General features: G+C 41.3%; 1 protein-coding gene across 2 annotated transcripts in view; it reads left to right on the top strand.

Annotated features, from left to right (window-relative positions):
- Positions 1-467: 467 nt before the first annotated feature.
- LOC133650070 (mitogen-activated protein kinase 15-like) overlaps positions 468-22,268 on the top strand; it is a 22,160-nt gene continuing 359 nt past the window's right edge. The window contains exons 1-14 of one of the 2 annotated variants that reach the window (XM_062046871.1): positions 1,208-1,335; positions 5,817-5,915; positions 5,975-6,004; positions 8,391-8,481; positions 8,543-8,673; positions 11,166-11,329; positions 11,384-11,523; positions 11,591-11,648; positions 12,356-12,493; positions 12,614-12,719; positions 12,773-13,289; positions 19,869-19,957; positions 22,003-22,155; positions 22,240-22,268. The exon at positions 22,240-22,268 is cut by the window's right edge and continues 356 nt beyond it. In XM_062046871.1, coding sequence (XP_061902855.1) covers positions 1,246-1,335; positions 5,817-5,915; positions 5,975-6,004; positions 8,391-8,481; positions 8,543-8,673; positions 11,166-11,329; positions 11,384-11,523; positions 11,591-11,648; positions 12,356-12,493; positions 12,614-12,719; positions 12,773-13,289; positions 19,869-19,957; positions 22,003-22,155; positions 22,240-22,268 — 1,835 coding nt within the window. In that variant the 5' untranslated portion in view covers positions 1,208-1,245. Of the gene's footprint in view, positions 1,336-5,816; positions 5,916-5,974; positions 6,005-8,390; positions 8,482-8,542; positions 8,674-11,165; positions 11,330-11,383; positions 11,524-11,590; positions 11,649-12,355; positions 12,494-12,613; positions 12,720-12,772; positions 13,290-19,868; positions 19,958-22,002; positions 22,156-22,239 lie in introns of both variants that reach the window. The other variant, XM_062046870.1, reaches the window with a different exon arrangement.

Raw genomic sequence — 22,268 nt, 5'->3', positions numbered from 1 at the left:
CACTCTTAGAAGAACATTATCACTCTTACAACTTAGCACTCTTAGAAGAACATTATCACTCTTAGAAGAACTTATCACTCTTACAACTTAGCACTCTTAGAAGAACATTATCACTCTTAGAAGAACAGTATCACTCTTAGAAGAACATTATCACTCTTACAACTTAGCACTCTTAGAAGAACATTATCACTCTTAGAAGAACTTATCACTCTTACAACTTAGCACTCTTAGAAGAACATTATCACTCTTAGAAGAACAGTATCACTCTTAGAAGAACATTATCACTCTTAGAAGAACAGTATCACTCTTAGAAGAACAGTATCACTCTTAGAAGAACAGTATCACTCTCAGAAGAACATTCATCCGACGTCTGCGCTGTGTACGCTGCGCCAATCACCATGACAACAGCTTCCACGTGACGTAACCGGAAGTGCCGGTGCAGTGTGCTGCTGGCCCTTTAAGAGACACGCAGCGGTGCCGTTTCCAGGACGACAAGGAACGACACAACTCCGGTTCGTCTGGTCGGTAAACGCCTCGGCGACGTGGTGCCAAGTGTCGGCGGGGAACAACATGAAGAGCGTTTCTCTAGAAAAACCTTCTATTATTGTCGCTTTACTTCCGGAAGTGAGATGGCGCCACCTAGCTGCTTCTTCTTCGTCGTCCTCCGTGTTGGCTTTCATTTAACTGGAAACAAAACCGCTTGACTCGCAACACTTTGACGCAAGACACAACAACACACACAGCTAGTAGTGAACAACACACACAGCTAGTAGTGAACAACACACAGCTAGTAGTGAACAACACACACAGCTAGTAGTGAACAACACACACACAGCTAGTAGTGAACAACACACACAGCTAGTAGTGAACAACACACACAGCTAGTAGTGAACAACACACACAGCTAGTAGTGAACAACACACACACAGCTAGTAGTGAACAACACACACACAGCTAGTAGTGAACAACACACACAGCTAGTAGTGAACAACACACACAGCTAGTAGTGAACAACACACACAGCTAGTAGTGAACAACACACATAGTCAGTAGTGAACAACACACACATAGTCCGTAATGAACAAGACGAACAGTTAGTAATGGCGCGGGAAAAGACGCATTAATAACCTCCCAGCTAGGTTTAAATCCCGGTTAGCGCTGACCACTTTGCGGTCACCGGTTGAGAAGCTTTGAAGCGGCAGCACCGCAAAAAGGAGAGAAGGATTCGAGGCGGAAGTGTGGAAGATGAGCAAAAGTTTGAAATGTGCGGGCGTGCCTGAAGTGGAGGAGCACATCTCCGTGAAATATGACATCAAGAAACGACTCGGCAAAGGGGTGAGTAACTTAGTCTACTTTTGTCCAAGCTGACCATGAATGCATCATCGTCCTCTTTCTCGCGCAAAGGGGTGAGTAACTTAGTCTACATTTGTCCAAGCTGGCCATGAATGCATCATCGTCCTCTTTCGCTTATAAATGTATTTTTTATCCTCTTGACGTTCACTTGAAGTATTCCCGCTGCTTTATTATTGTTGGAAGGACAAACTGTATGAAGTACTACGTAGTGTTATTATTACTCGTGGTCACTGCAGCCATGTTTCTTTCCACTTGCTCTTAGTGACACATTCTTCCATCCTATTGGCTAACAGGCGAGGGGGTGGGGGCGGGGCCTGTGAACAGCTGTTTGACGTGTGTCCTAAAAGTGAGTGCAGACTCACCTGAGGGGAATTACCTGGGAGGGAGGAGTTTGACACCTGGGAGGGAGGAGTCTGACACCTGGGAGGGAGGAGTTTGACACCTGGGAGGGAGGAGTCTGACACCTGGGAGGGAGGAGTCTGACACCTGGGAGGGAGGAGTCTGACACCTGGGAGGGAGGAGTTTGACACCTGGGAGGGAGGAGTCTGACACCTGGGAGGGAGGAGTCTGACACCTGGGAGGGAGGAGTTTGACACCTGGGAGGGAGGAGTTTGACACCTGGGAGGGAGGAGTCTGACACCTGGGAGGGAGGAGTCTGACACCTGGGAGGGAGGAGTTTGACACCTGGGAGGGAGGAGTCTGACAGCTCTCAATGACACGTCTGCTTTTGGACACTTTTATAGTTCATACACAGCAATATGGTCATTTAGTGATCAATTATCACAATCACAAATTCTGTATTTGTCCCAGAGGGGGAATTACAATTTTCAGCACAATCCCATTCAGAACAGGATGAAACATTACAGGGAGACAGAACAGGATGAAACATTACAGGGAGACAGAACAGGATGAAACAGAACAGGGAGACAGAACAGGATGAAACATTACAGGGAGACAGAACCGGATGAAACAGAACAGGGAGACAGAACAGGATGAAACATTACAGGGAGACAGAACAGGATGAAACATTACAGGGAGACAGAACAGGATGAAACAGAACAGGGAGACAGAACAGGATGAAACATTACAGGGAGACAGAACAGGATGAAACATTACAGGGAGACAGAACAGGATGAAACAGAACAGGGAGACAGAACAGGATCAAACATTACAGGGAGACAGAACAGGATCAAACATTACAGGGAGACAGAACAGGATTAAACATTACAGGGAGACAGAACAGGATCCAACATTACAGGGAGACAGAACAGGATCAAACATTATAGGGAGACAGAACAGGGTCCAACATTACAGGGAGACAGAACAGGATGACACATTACAGGGAGACAGAACAGGATCCAACATTACAGGGAGACAGAACAGGATGACACATTACAGGGAGACAGAACAGGACAAAACATTACAGGGAGACAGAACAGGATCCAACATTACAGGGAGACAGAACAGGATCAAACATTACAGGGAGACAGAACAGGATCCAACATTACAGGGAGACAGAACAGGGTGACACATTACAGGGAGACAGAACAGGATGAAACAGAACAGGGAGACAGAACAGGATGAAACAGAACAGGATGAAACATTACAGGGAGACAGAACAGGATCCAACATTACAGGGAGACAGAACAGGATGACACATTACAGGGAGACAGAACAGGACGAAACATTACAGGGAGACAGAACAGGGTGACACATTACAGGGAGACAGAACAGGATGAAACAGAACAGGGAGACAGCACAGGATGAAACAGAACAGGGAGACAGAACAGGATGAAACACAACAGGATGAAACATTACAGGGAGACAGAACAGGATAAAGCGTTACAGGGAGACAGAACAGGATGAAACATTACAGGGAGACAGAACAGGCTGAAACATTACAGGGAGACAGAACAGGATGAAACAATATAGGGAGACAGAACAGGATGAAACAGAACAGGGTGACAGAACAGGATGAAACAGAACAGGATGAAATATTATAGGGAGACAGAACAGGATAAAACGTTACAGGGAGACAGAACATGATCAAACATTACAGGGAGACAGAACGGGATCGCTGATGGGTCTGCCAACTTTCGGTGCCCCTTACAAAAAAGGTGCGATACAGGTAAACAATGCGGGGGTGTTGAGAAAAATAACAAGAAAGAAAAAAAGGTTTGATGGAGTGAAATAGAGAAGAATGCTCACTATGAAAAACACTAACTTATTTTAATAATAACCGCCTGGAGTGGACTTATGCTGTCTTTAAGTCGAAGTGGAGTGGTGATTGTTATATTAGTGGTCACAATAGTTCATGAAGTTAAGTTCACGACGCAGTACGTTGAATGATGCGGACACGTTTGTTACTGGATACCTTCTAATACGCTTCTGCCTTGGAAACACTGCTTGTGTAAGTAATATGGAACTATTATTATTTGATACTTGTTTGTATTGACAAACACTGCAATGTTGTTCAATGACTATTACCTATGTCTAGCTGGTGTGCTATTGTGTGCTCGGCTGTTGTGTAGCTGCTACCTTTTAGTAGGCTATAGTCTAGCATTTCTACCTTTTTGGTAAATGACTTTAGTAAAGTAGAAGAAATTGTGTGTTCATTGGAGGACATTTACATGTTGACTGTCTGTCCAGTAAACACTCTGCAGGACTGCTTGTATCGCACATGATATCACGCTCAAGTAAACACGCTACAAGACTGCTTGTATCGCACATGATATCACACACAAGTAAACACGCTACAAGACTGCTTGTATCGCACATGATATCACACACAAGTAAACACGCTACAAGACTGCTTGTATCGCACATGATATCACACACAAGTAAACACGCTACAAGACTGCTTGTATCGCACATGATATCACGCTCAAGTAAACACGCTACAAGACTGCTTGTATCGCACATGATATCACACACAAGTAAACACGCTACAAGACTGCTTGTATCGCACATGATATCACACACAAGTAAACACGCTACAAGACTGCTTGTATCGCACATGATATCGCACACAAGTAAACACGCTACAAGACTGCTTGTATTGCACATGATATCATGCTCAAGTGAACATTCTGCAGGACTGCTTGTATCGCACATGATATCACGCTCAAGTAAACACGCTACAAGACTGCTTGTATCGCACATGATCTCACACACAAGTAAACACGCTACAAGACTGCTTGTATCGCACATGATATCGCACACAAGTAAACACGCTACAAGACTGCTTGTATTGCACATGATATCATGCTCAAGTGAACATTCTGCAGGACTGCTTGTATCGCACATGATATCACACACGAGTAAACACGAGGCAGGACTGCTTGTATCGCACATGATATCACACACAAGTAAACACGCTACAAGACTGCTTGTATCGCACATGCTATCACACTAAAGTAAACACGCTACAAGACTGCTTGTATCGCACATGGTATCACACACAAGTAAACACGCTACAAGACTGCTTGTATCGCACATGATATCACACAAAAGTAAACACGCTACAAGACTGCTTGTATCGCACATGATATCACACACAAGTAAACACGCTACAAGACTGCTTGTATCGCACATGATATCACACACAAGTAAACACACTACAAGACTGCTTGTATTGCACATGATATCATGCTCAAGTGAACATTCTGCAGGACTGCTTGTATCGCACATGATATCACACACGAGTAAACACGAGGCAGGACTGCTTGTATCGCACATGATATCACACACAAGTAAACACGCTACAAGACTGCTTGTATCGCACATGGTATCACACACAAGTAAACACGCTACAAGACTGCTTGTATCGCACATGATATCACACTCAAGTGAACATTCTGCAAGATTGCTTTTATCGCACATGATATCACACACAAGTAAACACGAGGCAGGACTGCTTGTATCGCACATGATATCACACACAAGTAAACACGCTACAAGACTGCTTGTATCGCACATGATATCACACACAAGTAAACACGCTACAAGACTGCTTGTATCGCACATGATATCACACATTTGACATGTGAGCTGGTATCATCCATACATGTGTTTTGCTGGGGCCAGCCCTAATGTATGAGACCATGGTGGGTCACATGAGTGACAGGTGGTATCACTATGTGCTGCAGGCGTATGGTCAGATGAGTGACAGGTGGTATCACTGTGTGCTGCAGGCGTATGGTCAGATGAGTGACAGGAGGTATCACTATGTGCCGCAGGCGTATGGTCAGATGAGTGACAGGTGGTATCACTATGTGCCGCAGGCGTATGGTCAGATGAGTGACAGGTGGTATCACTATGTCCTGCAGGCGTATGGTCACACGAGTGACAGGTGGTATCACTATGTGCTGCAGGCGTATGGTCAGATGAGTGACAGGTGGTATCACTATGTGCTGCAGGCGTATGGTCAGATGAGTGACAGGTGGTATCACTGTGTGCTGCAGGCGTATGGTATCGTGTGGAAGGCGGTGGACAGGCAGACAGGTGAGGTCGTGGCTGTGAAGAAGATCTTTGATGCCTTCAGGAACAAGACTGATGCTCAGGTGAGACAAATGAAGGAAAGTGTCAATCATCACATCTTCAATCCTTTTTCTTTTTCCAGCGGACCTTCAGAGAAGTCATGTTCCTGCAGGTAAACCTGGCGAGAGAAAATTCAAGCCTTTTTTTTCTATTCTTCAAGTCTTCTTGCCTGTGGGCTCACTATCTGGCAGCTGCCTGTCTTTCACCAAGTGTTGTTGCGGGCTCACTATCTGGCAGCTGCCTGTCTTTCATCAAGTGTTGTTGTGGGCTCACTATCTGGCAGCTCTTCACCAAGTGTTGTTGTAGGCTCACTATCTGGCAGCTGCCTGTCTTTCATCAAGTGTTGTTGTGGGCTCACTATCTGGCAGCTCTTCACCAAGTGTTGTTGTGGGCTCACTATCTGGCAGCTGCCTTTCTTTCATCAAGTGTTGTTGTGGGCTCACTATCTGACAGCTGCCTGTCTTTCATCAAGTGTTGTTGTGGGCTCACTATGTGGCAGCTCTTCACCAAGTGTTGTTGTGGGCTCACTATCTGGCAACTCATCACCTAGTGTTGTTGTGGGCTCACTATCTGGCAGCTCATCACCTAGTGTTGTTGTGGGCTCACTATCTGGCAGCTCATCGCCTAGTGTTGTTGTGGGCTCACTATCTGGCAGATCTTCGCCAAGTGTTGTTGTGGGCTCACTATCTGGCAGATCTTCGCCAAGTGTTGTTGTGGGCTCACTATCTGGCAGCTCTTCACCAAGTGTTGTTGTGGGCTCACTATCTGGCAGCTGCCTGTCTTTCACCAAGTGTTGTTGTGGGCTCACTATCTGGCAGCTCATCACCTAGTGTTGTTGTGGGCTCACTATCTGGCAGATCTTCACCAAGTGTTGTTGTGGGCTCACTATCTGGCAGCTCTTCACCAAGTGTTATTGTGGGCTCACTATGTGGCAGCTCTTCACCAAGTGTTGTTGTGGGCTTACTATCTGGCAGCTGCCTGTCTTTCACCAAGTGTTGTTGTAGGCTCACCATGTGGCAGCTCTTCACCAAGTGTTGTTGTAGGCTCACTATGTGGCAGCTCTTCACCAAGTGTTGTTGTGGGCTCACTATCTGGCAGCTCTTCAAGTGTTGTTGTGGGCTCACTATGTGGCAGCTCTTCACCAAGTGTTGTTGTGGGCTCACTATGTGGCAGCTCTTCACCAAGTGTTGTTGTGGGCTCACTATGTGGCAGCTCTTCACCAAGTGTTGTTGTGGGCTCACTATCTGGCAGCTCATCGCCTGGTGTTGTTGTGGGCTCACTATCTGGCAGCTCATCGCCTGGTGTTGTTGTGGGCTCACTATCTGGCAGCTCATCGCCTAGTGTTGTTGTGGGCTCACTATCCGGCAGATCTTCACCAAGTGTTGTTGTGGGCTCACTATCTGGCAGCTCTTCACCAAGTGTTGTTGTGGGCTCACTATCTGGCAGCTGCCTTTCTTTCATCAAGTGTTGTTGTGGGCTCACTATCTGGCAGCTGCCTGTCTTTCATCAAGTGTTGTTGTGGGCTCACTATCTGGCAGCTCATCACCTAGTGTTGTTGTGGGCTCACTATCTGGCAGCTCATCACCTAGTGTTGTTGTGGGCTCACTATCTGGCAGATCTTCACCAAGTGTTGTTGTGGGCTCACTATCTGGCAGCTCTTCACCAAGTGTTGTTGTGGGCTCACTATCTGGCAGCTGCCTGTCTTTCACCAAGTGTTGTTGTGGGCTCACTATCTGGCAGCTCATCACCTAGTGTTGTTGTGGGCTCACTATCTGGCAGATCGGGCTCACTATCTGGCAGCTCTTCACCAAGTGTTGTTGTGGGCTCACTATGTGGCAGCTCTTCACCAAGTGTTGTTGTGGGCTCACTATGTGGCAGCTCTTCAAGTGTTGTTGTGGGCTCACTATCTGGCAGCTCATCGCCTGGTGTTGTTGTGGGCTCACTATCTGGCAGCTCATCGCCTGGTGTTGTTGTGGGCTCACTATCTGGCAGCTCATCGCCTAGTGTTGTTGTGGGCTCACTATCTGGCAGATCTTCACCAAGTGTTGTTGTGGGCTCACTATCTGGCAGCTCTTCACCAAGTGTTGTTGTGGGCTCACTATCTGGCAGCTGCCTGTCTTTCACCAAGTGTTGTTGTGGGCTCACTATCTGGCAGCTCATCACCTAGTGTTGTTGTGGGCTCACTATCTGGCAGATCTTCACCAAGTGTTGTTGTGGGCTCACTATCTGGCAGCTCTTCACCAAGTGTTATTGTGGGCTCACTATGTGGCAGCTCTTCACCAAGTGTTGTTGTGGGCTCACTATCTGGCAGCTGCCTGTCTTTCACCAAGTGTTGTTGTAGGCTCACCATGTGGCAGCTCTTCACCAAGTGTTGTTGTAGGCTCACTATGTGGCAGCTCTTCACCAAGTGTTGTTGTAGGCTCACTATGTGGCAGCTCTTCACCAAGTGTTGTTGTAGGCTCACTATGTGGCAGCTCTTCACCAAGTGTTGTGTGCAGGAGTTTGGAGATCACCCCAACGTCATCAAACTTCAGAACGTGGTGCGAGCGCAGAACGACAAAGACATCTACCTGATCTTTGAATACATGGGTGAGTATCGGCAGCGATACAGGAGGACGATGCCAAGGTGATACCTGTATGTGTGTTGCAGACAGCGACCTGCACGCGGTGATCAAGAAAGGAACGCTGCTGAAGGACATCCACAAACGCTACGTCATGTATCAGCTGCTCAAGGCTGTCAAGTACCTGCACTCTGGCAACGTCATCCACCGTGACCACAAGGTAGCAACACACACACCTCTGTTGCCATGACGACACTACACCTGTGCCACACCTCTGTCTTTGAGGCACAGACCTAAACCTCTGCACATGTTCCTCACTCCACTGGTCGGCCATGTTTGCAGCCATTTCTTTTAGTCACAAACTCAAAAGATCGGGGGGACAAGTCTGAACCGCCGTATCATTTCATGTGGCCTGACATATTTTATTGTGGTCCGCCACATCATTTTATCGTGGCCTGCTGCATCATTTCAGGTGACCTGCCACATAATTTTATTGTGGTCCACCACGTCATTTTATTGTGGTCCACCACGTCATTTTATGGTGGCCCGCTGCATCATTTCAGGTGACCTGCCACATAATTTTACTGTGGTCCACCACATCATTTTATTGTGGCCCACCACGTCATTTTATTGTGGCCTGCTGCATCATTTCAGGTGACCTGCCACATAATTTTATTGTGGTCCACCACGTCATTTTATTGTGGTCCACCACATCATTTTATGGTGGCCCGCTGCATCATTTCAGGTGACCTGCCACATAATTTTATTGTGGTCCACCACATCATTTTATTGTGGTCTGCCACATAATTTTATGGTGGTCTGCCACTTTATTTCATGTGGCCTGCCATATTTTATTGTGGTCTGCGGCATCATTTTATGGCGGTCTGCCACGTCATTTTATTGTGGTCTGCCACATCATTTTATGGTGGTCTGCCATGTCATTTTATGGTGGTCTGCCACATCATTTTATGGTGGTCTGCCATGTCATTTTATGGTGGTCTGCCACATCATTTTATTGTGGTCTGCCGCATCATTTTATGGTGGTCTGCCATGTCATTTTATGGTGGTCTGCCACATCATTTTATTGTGGTCTGCCGCATCATTTTATGGTGGTCTGCCACATCATTTTATGGTGGTCTGCCACATAATTTTATGGTGGTCCGCCACATAATTTTATGGTGGTCCGCCACATAATTTTAAGGTGGTCCGCCACATCATTTTATGGTGGTCCGCCACATCATTTTATGGTGGTCTGCCACATCATTTTATGTTGGTCTGCCACATCATTTTATGGTGGTCTGCGGCATCATTTTATGGTGGTCCGCCACATTATTTTATGGTGGTCCGCGGCATAATTTTATGGTGGTCCACCACATCATTTTGTTGTGGTCCGCGGCATAATTTTATGGTGGTCCGCCACATAATTTTATGGTGGTCTGCCGCATAATTTTATTGTGGTCTGCCACATCATTTTATGGTGGTCTGCCACATCATTTTATGGTGGTCCGCCACATCATTTTATGGTGGCACGCCACATCATTTTATGGTGGTCCGCCACATCATTTTATGGTGGTCTGCCACATCATTTTATGGTGGTCCGCCACATCATTTTATGGTGGCACGCCACATCATTTTGTTGTGGTCCGCGGCATAATTTTATGGTGGTCCGCCACATCATTTTATGGTGGTCTGCTGCATAATTTTATTGTGGTCTGCCACATCATTTTATCGTGGCCTGCCACATCATTTTATGGTGGTCCGCCACATCATTTTGTTGTGGTCTGCTGCATCATTTTATGGTGGTCCGCCGCATCATTTTATGGTGGTCTGCCACATCATTTTATGGTGGTCCGCCACATCATTTTATGGTGGCACGCCACATCATTTTATGGTGGTCCGCCACGTTATTTTATTGTGGCACACCAAATCATTTTATGGTGGCCTGCTACATCATTTCATGGTGGTCCGCCACATTATTTTATGGTGGTCCGCGGCATAATTTTATGGTGGTCCGCCACATCATTTTATGGTGGTCTGCCACATAATTTTGTTGTGGTCCGCGGCATAATTTTAGGGTGGTCCGCCACATCATTTTATGGTGGTCTGCCGCATAATTTTATTGTGGTCTGCCACATAATTTTATGGTGGTCTGCCACATCATTTTATGGTGGTCCGCCACATCATTTTATTGTGGCACGCCACATCATGTTATGGTGGTCCGCCACATCATTTTATGGTGGCACACCACATCATTTTATGGTGGCCTGCCACATCATTTTATTGTGGTCCGCCACATCATTTTGTTGTGGTCTGCTGCATCATTTTATTGTGGTCCGCCACATCATTTTATGGTGGTCCGCCACATCATTTTATGGTGGCACACCACATCATTTTATTGTGGTCCACCACATCATTTTATGGTGGTCTGCGGCATCATTTTATGGTGGCACACCACATCATTTTATGGTGGCCTGCCACATCATTTTATGGTGGCACGCCACATCATTTTATGGTGGCACACCACGTCATTTTATGGTGGTCCGCCACATCATTTTATGGTGGCACACCACATAATTTTATTGTGGTCCGCCACATCATTTTATGGTGGTCTGCGGCATCATTTTATGGTGGTCCGCCACATGATTTCATGAGCTGAGAGACAGTGTGTGTGGTGAAAAAGTTCCTCCAGTCCTCCAACATCTACCTCCTCAGCCTTCCAACGTGCTGGTGGACTCGGACTGTGTGGTCAAGCTGTGTGACTTCGGTCTGGCCCGGTCCCTCAACCAGTTCCAAGAGGACAGCAGCAACCCGGCGCTGACGGAGTACGTGGCCACCAGGTGGTACCGAGCCCCTGAGATCCTGCTGGGCTCCACCAGGTATGTGACCACAGGTCAGAGTGTGGACCAGGACTGATGGGGGTGTGTGCTAAGGTACACCAAAGGTGTGGACATGTGGAGTCTGGGCTGCATCCTGGGGGAGATGCTACTGGGGAAGGCCTTGTTCCCCGGGACCTCCACCATCAACCAGATCGAGAAGATCATGACGGCCATACCTCACCCCTGTCCCGATGGTGAAGTCCTGCACTGTGCAGTCTGACCCTCCATCACTCTTCTTAACTCCTCCTTCCTTCCTTCCAGATGTTCTGTCCATCAAGTCCGAGGTTGGCTCCTCCTTCATTCGCAAGATGCTGCTGAAGTAAGAACATTTTCAAACTACAACCCACGTGTTCCTTTTGGTTTCATTTCAAACATCTGACAGCATCATTGCTGCAGGTTTGTTGCCATCTTGTGGACAACACCAGTACCTCTGGTCAATGACCATGAATGGCACTTTGAAGTGTTTATACAGTATATATATATATATATTGTTGCGTTGACCAGCATTCCTCCAATGGGGAATTCAAATTGCTAGTCTCTCCCAGATTATTTTTATGGCAATAAGCTGATGTTTATATTCAATCACCAGGCAGTAGTTGGTATTTTGTGGTTTATTCTCCAAGCTTAGAGGACAAACGTGAGACCAATCTAGGACACCAGCGTTCCCTCGCCCGGTCTAGTTCGGTCTCTCTCAACCCACGGAAGTCCTGTGATCTTCCCTCTGTCCCTCGCCCCCACTCCCGTTGTTTAGACTACTCCGAGTTATCTCTACTCTGACACATTCCAATCTAGAAGGCCGCACCTTACTATGAGACTCAAAAGAAGGAAGAATACTAGCTATTCTTTATATGACTATAGGAGTTTAGAAAGAAGTAACACTTAAATATGGATATGATTCTGATCTGCTTCCAACAATATATATATATATATATATATCTATATATATATTTATATTAGTTTGGACAGCCCTGATGTCTGACCTCTAATCCATGAGGAGTATTTCATCTTCCTCTTCTTCTTCTTGAGACCACAAGTTCCTCTGGAGGACCTCCTGCAGGCCTCAGTGCCTCCAGATGCTGTAGACCTGCTGAAGAGTCTGCTGGTCTTCAACCCTGACAAGAGACTGACAGCAGACACGGCCCTGCAGCATCCTTACGTGGCTCGGTACCTCACACACACACACGCACACATCTACCACACACACACACACACACACACATCTACCACACACACACACACATCACAGCAAGATGGCGGCTTGTCCAACTCTTCTTGTGTTTGGAGGTTCCACAATCCAGCCAAAGAGCCGTCCTTCAGCCACGACGTGACGCTGCCCTTGGACGATGACGTGCAGCTGTCTGTGGAGCAGTACCGCAACAAACTCTACCAGGTACGCAGGGTTGCCATGGTGACGGGAGGATGCTAACCACACTGTCCTCGCAGGTGATCAGTGAGAGGAGGAGCAAACAGAGCACGCTCGCACTCCAGCTGGACCAAACTGCAGGGAAGACTGAAAAACACGTGACGGTGAACGCATCACCGCCACCGTTGAGGGCCGAAAAACACGGGACGGTGAACTCATCGTCGCCACCGTTGAGGGCCGAAAAACACGGGACGGTGAACGCATCACCGCCACCGTTGAGGGCCGAAAAACACGGGACAGTGAACGCATCACCGCCACCGTTGAGGGCCGAAAGACACGTGACAGTGAACGCATCACCGCCACCGCTGAGGGCCGAAAGACACGTGACAGTGAACGCATCACCGCCACCGTTGAGGGCCGAAAGACACGCGACAGTGAACGCATCACCGCCACCGTTGAGGGCCGAAAGACACGCGACAGTGAACGCATCACCGCCACCGTTGAGGGCCGAAAGACACGCGACAGTGAACGCATCACCGCCCTCTGAAAACTCTGGGATGAACAAATTCACATACAACCCCATCACGCACACGCAAAGTAGGTTCACACACTAGCACGTAAAGTAGGTTCACACACTAGCACGTAAAGTAGGTTCACACTAGCACGTAAAGTAGGTTCACACACTAGCACATGAAGTAGGTTCACACTAACACATAAAGTAGGTTCACTCACTAGCACGTAAAGTAGGTTCACACACTGGCACGTAAAGTAGGTTCACACTAACACGTAAAGTAGGTTCACACACTAGCACGTAAAGTAGGTTTACGCATGCATCTAACGTGTAAAGTAGGTTTACACACTAACATGCAAAGTAGGCTTACACACTTACATGTAAAGTAGATTCACACACTATGTACAATAATAAAGTATGATTATATAAAATATGTTTATACACAAACATGTACAATAATAAAGTATGATTATACACAAAAATGTACAAAAATAAAATATGATTATACACAAAAATGTACAATAATAAAGTATGATTATACACAAAAATGTACAATAATAAAATATGTTTATACACAAACATGTACAATAATAAAGTATGATTATACACAAAAATGTACAATAATAAAATATGTTTATACACAAACATGTACAATAATAAAGTATGATTATACACAAACATGTACAATAATAAAATATGATTATACACAAACATGTACAATAATAAAGTATGTTTATACACAAACATGTACAATAATAAAGTATGTTTATACACAAACATGTACAATAATAAAGTATGATTATACACAAAAAATGTACAATAATAAAATATGATTATACACAAACATGTACAATAATAAAATATGATTATAAACAAACATGTACAATAATAAAGTATGTTTGTACACAAACATGTACAATAATAAAATATGATTATACACAAACATGTACAATAATAAAGTAGGATTATACACAAACATGTAAAATAATAAAGTATGATTATACACAAAAATGTACAATAATAAAATATGTTTATACACAAACATGTACAATAATAAAGTATGATTATGCACAAAAATGTACAATAATAAAATATGTTTATACACAAACATGTACAATAATAAAGTATGATTATACACAAACATGTACAATAATAAAATATGATTATACACAAACATGTACAATAATAAAGTATGTTTATACACAAACATGTACAATAATAAAGTATGTTTATACACAAACATGTACAATAATAAAGTATGATTATACACAAAAAATGTACAATAATAAAATATGATTATACACAAACATGTACAATAATAAAATATGATTATAAACAAACATGTACAATAATAAAGTATGTTTGTACACAAACATGTACAATAATAAAATATGATTATACACAAACATGTACAATAATAAAGTAGGATTATACACAAACATGTAAAATAATAAAGTATGATTATACACAAAAATTTACAATAATAAAATATGTTTATACACAAACATGTACAATAATAAAGTATGATTATACACAAAAATGTACAATAATAAAATATGATTATACACAAAAATTTACAATAATAAAGTATGATTATACACAAAAATGTACAATAATAAAATATGTTTATACACAAACATGTGCAATAATAAAGTATGATTATACACAAAAATGTACAATAATAAAATATGTTTATACAAAAACATGTACAATAATAAAGTATGATTATACACAAACATGTACAATAATAAAATATGATTATACACAAACATGTACAATAATAAAGTATGTTTATACACAAACATGTACAATAATAAAGTATGATTATACACAAAAATGTACAATAATAAAATATGTTTATACACAAACATGTACAATAATAAAGTATGATTATACACAAAAATGTACAATAATAAAATGTGTTTATACACAAACATGTACAATAATAAAGTATGATTATACACAAACATGTACAATAATAAAATATGATTATACACAAACATGTACAATAATAAAGTATGTTTAAACACAAACATGTTCAATAATAAAGTATGATTATACACAAAAATGTACAATAATAAAATATTTTTATACACAAACATGTACAATAATAAAGTATGATTATATACACAAATGTACAATAATAAAATATGTTTATACACAAACATGTACAATAATAAAGTATGATTATACACAAACATGTACAATAATAAAATATGATTATACACAAACATGTACAATAATAAAGTATGTTTATACACAAACATGTACAATAATAAAGTATGATTATACACAAAAATGTACAATAATAAAATATGTTTATACACAAACATGTACAATAATAAAGTATGATTATACACAAAAATGTACAATAATAAAATATGATTATACACAAACATGTACAATAATAAAGTATGATTATACACAAACATGTACAATAATGAAATATGATTATACACAAACATGTACAATAATAAAGTATGTTTATACACAAACATGTACAATAATAAAATATGATTATACACAAACATGTACAATAATAAAATATGATTATACACAAACATGTACAATAATAAAGTATGATTATACACAAAAATGTACAATAATAAAATATGTTTATACACAAACATGTACAATAATAAAGTATTATTATACACAAAAATGTACAATAATAAAATATGTTTATACACAAACATGTACAATAATAAAGTATGATTATACACAAAAATGCACAATAATAAAGTATGATTATACACAAAAATGTACAATAATAAAATATGTTTATACACAAACATGTACAATAATAAAGTATGATTATACACAAAAATGTACAATAATAAAATATGATTATACACAAACATGTACAATAATAAAGTATGATTATACACAAACATGTACAATAATAAAATATGATTATACACAAACATGTACAATAATAAAGTATGTTTATACACAAACATGTACAATAATAAAGTATGATTATACACAAACATGTACAATAATAAAATATTTTTATACACAAACATGTACAATAATAAAGTATGATTATACACAAAAATGTACAATAATAAAATATGATTATACACAAACATGTACAATAATAAAGTATGATTATACACAAACATGTACAATAATAAAATATGATTATACACAAACATGTACAATAATAAAGTATGTTTATACACAAACATGTACAATAATAAAATATGTTTATACACAAACATGTACAATAATAAAATATGATTATACACAAACATGTACAATAATAAAGTATGATTATACACAAACATGTAAAATAATAAAGTATGTTTATACACAAAAATTTACAATAATAAAATATGTTTATACACAAACATGTACAATAATAAATTATGATTATACGCAAAAATGTACAATAATAAAATATGTTTATACACAAACATTTACAATAATAAAATATGATTATACACAAACATGTACAATAATAAAGTATGTTTATACACAAACATGTACAATAATAAAGTATGATTATACACAAACATGTGCAATAATAAAGTATGTTTATACACAAACATGTACAATAATAAAGTATGTTTATACACCGTTTCATGGGACCAGTCTTCCTCTCAGGGAATAAAAGTCACTGGTCAATCCCAAATTCTTTGGGATGACATAAATGTTGAGTAAGAAGGACCACAGAGACAGAATATGTTGCGTAAGAAGGACCACCGACACAGAGACAGAATATGTTGAGTAAGAAGAACCACCAAGACCGAATGTGTTGAGTAAGAAGGACCACTGAGACAGAATGTGTAGAGTAAGAAGGACCGCCGAGACAGAGACAGAATATGTTGAGTAAGAAGGACCACCAAGACAGAATGTGTTGAGTAAGAAGGACCACAGAGACAGAATATGTTCAGTAAGAAGGACCACGGAGACAGAATATGTTGAGTAAGAAGGACCACCGAGACAGAATGTGTTGAGTAAGAAGGACCACCGAGACAGAATATGTTGAGTAAGAAGGACAACCAAGACCGAATGTGTTGAGTAAGAAGGACCACCAAGACCGAATGTGTTGAGTAAGAAGGACCACCGAGACAGAATGTGTTGAGTAAGAAGGACCACCGAGACAGAATGTGTTGAGTAAGAAGGACCACCGAGACAGAATGTGTTGAGTAAGAAGGACCACCGAGACAGAATATGTTGAGTAAGAAGGACCACCGAGACAGAATATGTTGAGTAAGAAGGACCACAGAGACAGAATGTGTTGAGTAAGAAGGACCACCGAGACAGAATATGTTGAGTAAGAAGGACCACCGAGACAGAATGTGTTGAGTAAGAAGGACCACCGAGACAGAATATGTTGAGTAAGAAGGACCACCGACACGGAGACAGAATATGTCGAGTAAGAAGGACCACCAAGACAGAATGTGTTGAGTAAGAAGGACCACAGAGACAGAATGTGTTGAGTAAGAAGGACCACAGAGACAGAATGTGTTGAGTAAGAAGGACCACAGAGACAGAATGTGTTGAGTAAGAAGGACCACCGAGACAGAATATGTTGAGTAAGAAGGACCACCGAGACAGAATATGTTGAGTAAGAAGGACCACCGAGACAGAATGTGTTGAGTAAGAAGGACCACCGAGACAGAATATGTTGAGTAAGAAGGACCACCGAGACAGAATATGTTGAGTAAGAAGGACCACCGAGACAGAATGTGTTGAGTAAGAAGGACCACCGAGACAGAATATGTTGAGTAAGAAGGACCACCGAGACAGAATATGTTGAGTAAGAAGGACCACCGAGACAGAATGTGTTGAGTAAGAAGGACCACCGAGACAGAATATGTTGAGTAAGAAGGACCACCGAGACAGAATATGTTGAGTAAGAAGGACCACCGAGACAGAATGTGTTGAGTAAGAAGGACCACCGAGACAGAATATGTTGAGTAAGAAGGACCACCGAGACGGAGACAGAATATGTCGAGTAAGAAGGACCACCAAGACAGAATGTGTTGAGTAAGAAGGACCACAGACACAGAATATGTTGAGTAAGAAGGACCACCGACACAGAGACAGAATATGTTGAGTAAGAAGGACCACCAAGACCGAATGTGTTGAGTAAGAAGGACCGCTGAGACAGAATATGTTGAGTAAGAAGGACCACCGAGACAGAATGTGTTGAGTAAGAAGGACCACCGAAACAGAATGTGTTGAGTAAGAAGGACCACCGAGACAGAATATGTTGAGTAAGAAGGACCACCGAGACAGAATATGTTGAGTAAGAAGGACCACAGAGACAGAATGTGTTGAGTAAGAAGGACCACCGAGACAGAATATGTTGAGTAAGAAGGACCACCGAGACAGAATATGTTGAGTAAGAAGGACCACCGAGACAGAATGTGTTGAGTAAGAAGGACCACCGAGACAGAATATGTTGAGTAAGAAGGACCACCGAGACGGAGACAGAATATGTCGAGTAAGAAGGACCACCAAGACAGAATGTGTTGAGTAAGAAGGACCACAGACACAGAATATGTTGAGTAAGAAGGACCACCGACACAGAGACAGAATATGTTGAGTAAGAAGGACCACCAAGACCGAATGTGTTGAGTAAGAAGGACCGCTGAGACAGAATATGTTGAGTAAGAAGGACCACCGAGACAGAATGTGTTGAGTAAGAAGGACCACCGAAACAGAATGTGTTGAGTAAGAAGGACCACCGAGACAGAATATGTTGAGTAAGAAGGACCACCGAGACAGAATATGTTGAGTAAGAAGGACCACAGAGACAGAATGTGTTGAGTAAGAAGGACCACCGAGACAGAATATGTTGAGTAAGAAGGACCACCGAGACAGAATATGTTGAGTAAGAAGGACCACCGAGACAGAATGTGTTGAGTAAGAAGGACCACCGAGACAGAATATGTTGAGTAAGAAGGACCACCGACACAGAGACAGAATATGTCGAGTAAGAAGGACCACCAAGACAGAATGTGTTGAGTAAGAAGGACCACAGAGACAGAATGTGTTGAGTAAGAAGGACCACCGAGACAGAATATGTTGAGTAAGAAGGACCACCGAGACAGAATATGTTGAGTAAGAAGGACCACCGAGACAGAATGTGTTGAGTAAGAAGGACCACCGAGACGGAGACAGAATATGTCGAGTAAGAAGGACCACCAAGACAGAATGTGTTGAGTAAGAAGGACCACAGAGACAGAATATGTCGAGTAAGAAGGACCACCAAGACAGAATGTGTTGAGTAAGAAACATGTACATAAATAAAGTATGATTATACAAAAACATGTACAATTATAAAGTATGATTATACACAATCATGTACATAAATAAAGTATGATTATACACAAACATGTAAAATAATAAAGTATGATAATACACAAACATGTACAATCATAAAGTATGATTATACACAAACATGTACATAAATAAAGTATGATTATACACAAACATGTACATAAATAAAGTATGATTATACACAAACATGTACATAAATAAAGTATGATTATACACAAACATGTACATAAATAAAGTATGATTATACACAAACATGTACATAAATAAAGTATGATTATACACAAACATGTACAATAATAAAGTTCTGGATTATGGATCCCGTTCAGTTTCTGCCCGAGTGAAACTAACGTGTGACTCTGCTGACTCAGGTGGTTTCATGCAGACTGCAGGCGCCAAGAGACCAGCAGGACTGAGCAGTGCCAGCACGTCACCAACAGGGGGCGTCGACACAAGCACGGTAAGACGACACCTCCGCACTTCCTAAAGTGTAAAAAGAAGTGCTGATATTCAAGTGTGTCCTAAAAAAACTCTATTTTTATGACTAAAATATTATATCAGAAAATTAATTTGTGTCTTTACTACCAAAGCTTTTGTTGACACGGAATTTGTACGTTAATTGTTAGTATTGACATTTTAGTATTTAGTATATAAAATGTACTATTTTTAGGTATAGAAATACAAAATGAGCTAAAAACTTAGCATAAAACACGTTAACATACTTCCAAGATGGTGCCAAGTTTGAAAAATATGATTTTTAGTTTCAAACATAGAAAATTAGCTAAGAATAAAACATTAACATGCTAGCACTGACCGGATAAGAGTAAATACCAAAATACACTATTTGTTGGTGTAAACCTACAAAATTGGCATAAAACATTGGCATGCTAATAATATAAGAGATGTTAACATACTTCAAAGATGGCGCTAGGGTTTTAAAAAACATGATTTTAGGTTAAAACATACGAAAATAACTAAAAAACCTTGCAAAAGATGTCAGCATGCTAATGTTAGCTTGATGACATGGGAAAAGTTACAATACTTTTAATATGGCATCAAGTATTCAAATACACTATTTTTTAGCTGTAAACGTATACAATTAGCTAAAAAAAAATCTAGCATAAAACATTAGCATGCAAATATAAGAGATGTTGGCATGCTTGCAAGATGGCTGCAAGTATCAAAAACTGCGATCTTTAGGTTAAAACACACAAAATTAGCTAAAATTCTTGCAAAAGATGTTAGCATGCTAATGTTAGCTTAATGACAGGAAAAGTTATACAACTTTAAAGATGGCGACAAGTATTAAAATACACTATTTTTAGGTGTGGTGCTAAAAATGTAGCATACAACATTAGCATGCTAACATAAGAGATGTTAGCATACTTGCAAGATGGCTGCAAGTATCGAAAACTGTGATCTTTAGGTTAAAACATACAAAATTAGCTAAAATTCTTGCAAAAGATGTTAGCATGCTAATGTTAGCTTAATGACAGGAAAAGTTATACAACTTTAAAGATGGCGACAAGTATTAAAATACACTATTTTTAGGTGTGGTGCTAAAAATGTAGCATACAACATTAGCATGCTAACATAAGAGATGTTAACATACTTGCAAGATGGCTGCAAGTATCAAAAACTGTGATCTTTAGGTTAAAACATACAAAATTAGCTAAAATTCTTGCAAAAGATGTTAGCATGCTAATGTTAGCTTAATGACAGGAAAAGTTATACAACTTTAAAGATGGCGACAAGTATTAAAATACACTATTTTTAGGTGTGGTGCTAAAAATGTAGCATACAACATTAGCATGCTAACATAAGAGATGTTAGCATACTTGCAAGATGGCTGCAAGTATCGAAAACTGTGATCTTTAGGTTAAAACATACAAAATTAGCTAAAATTCTTGCAAAAGATGTTAGCATGCTAATGTTAGCTTAATGACAGGAAAAGTTATACAACTTTAAAGATGGCGTCAAGTATTAAAATACACTATTTTTAGGTGTTAACATATCAAATGTGCTAAAAATGTAGCATGCAACATTAGCATGCTAACATAAGAGATGTTAGCATACTTGCAAGTATCAAAAGCTGGGATTTTTAGGTTGAAAGTTGCAAAAGAGGTTAGCATGCTAATGTTAGCTTAATGACAGGAAAAGTTATACAACTTTAAAGATGGCGTCAAATATTAAAATACACTATTTTTAGGTGTTAACATATCAAATGTGCTAAAAATGTAGCATACAACATTAGCATGCTAATATAAGAGATGTTAGCATACTTGCAAGTATCAAAAGCTGTGATTTTTAGGTTAAAAGTTGCAAAAGAGGTTAGCATGCTAACGTTGGCACAAGTAGACCGAGGTCCAGATGCCCGATGTCGTTCTGGTCTTTGGATTCTTGCGCAACTCCAACATTTGCTTGCTGAAAGACTTTAGAATGTTTCTCACCGGCCATTTTTCAAGAAGTAGACTTGTATTTTCTCCTCCTTTCCCCCCCTCAAAGTCCATGGAGCAGATCATCCAGCGCGGCCGCTCGGCCCCCGCCAACCACGGCCGCTCCTTCTCGCTGATGCTCACCCAAGCTCAGAACAACCCGCTGGTGCGCAAGAAGGACTCGCCCCTGTCCTCGGGACTGAGCGGGACCTGTGCCAACCCGGTGAGTCCACCACCACCACCACCACCACCACCACCACCACCACGCTGGGCATGAAAAGATTGGATGTTTGTCTTGTCCTGCCAGACCCGGCCGCCCCCCCGCTTCAGCAAGAA

The sequence above is a fragment of the Entelurus aequoreus genome, linkage group LG05 (assembly GCF_033978785.1).
Source record: "Entelurus aequoreus isolate RoL-2023_Sb linkage group LG05, RoL_Eaeq_v1.1, whole genome shotgun sequence".
NCBI classification, from domain to species: domain Eukaryota; kingdom Metazoa; phylum Chordata; class Actinopteri; order Syngnathiformes; family Syngnathidae; genus Entelurus; species Entelurus aequoreus.
This window is presented reverse-complemented; position numbering and strand designations above follow the sequence as displayed.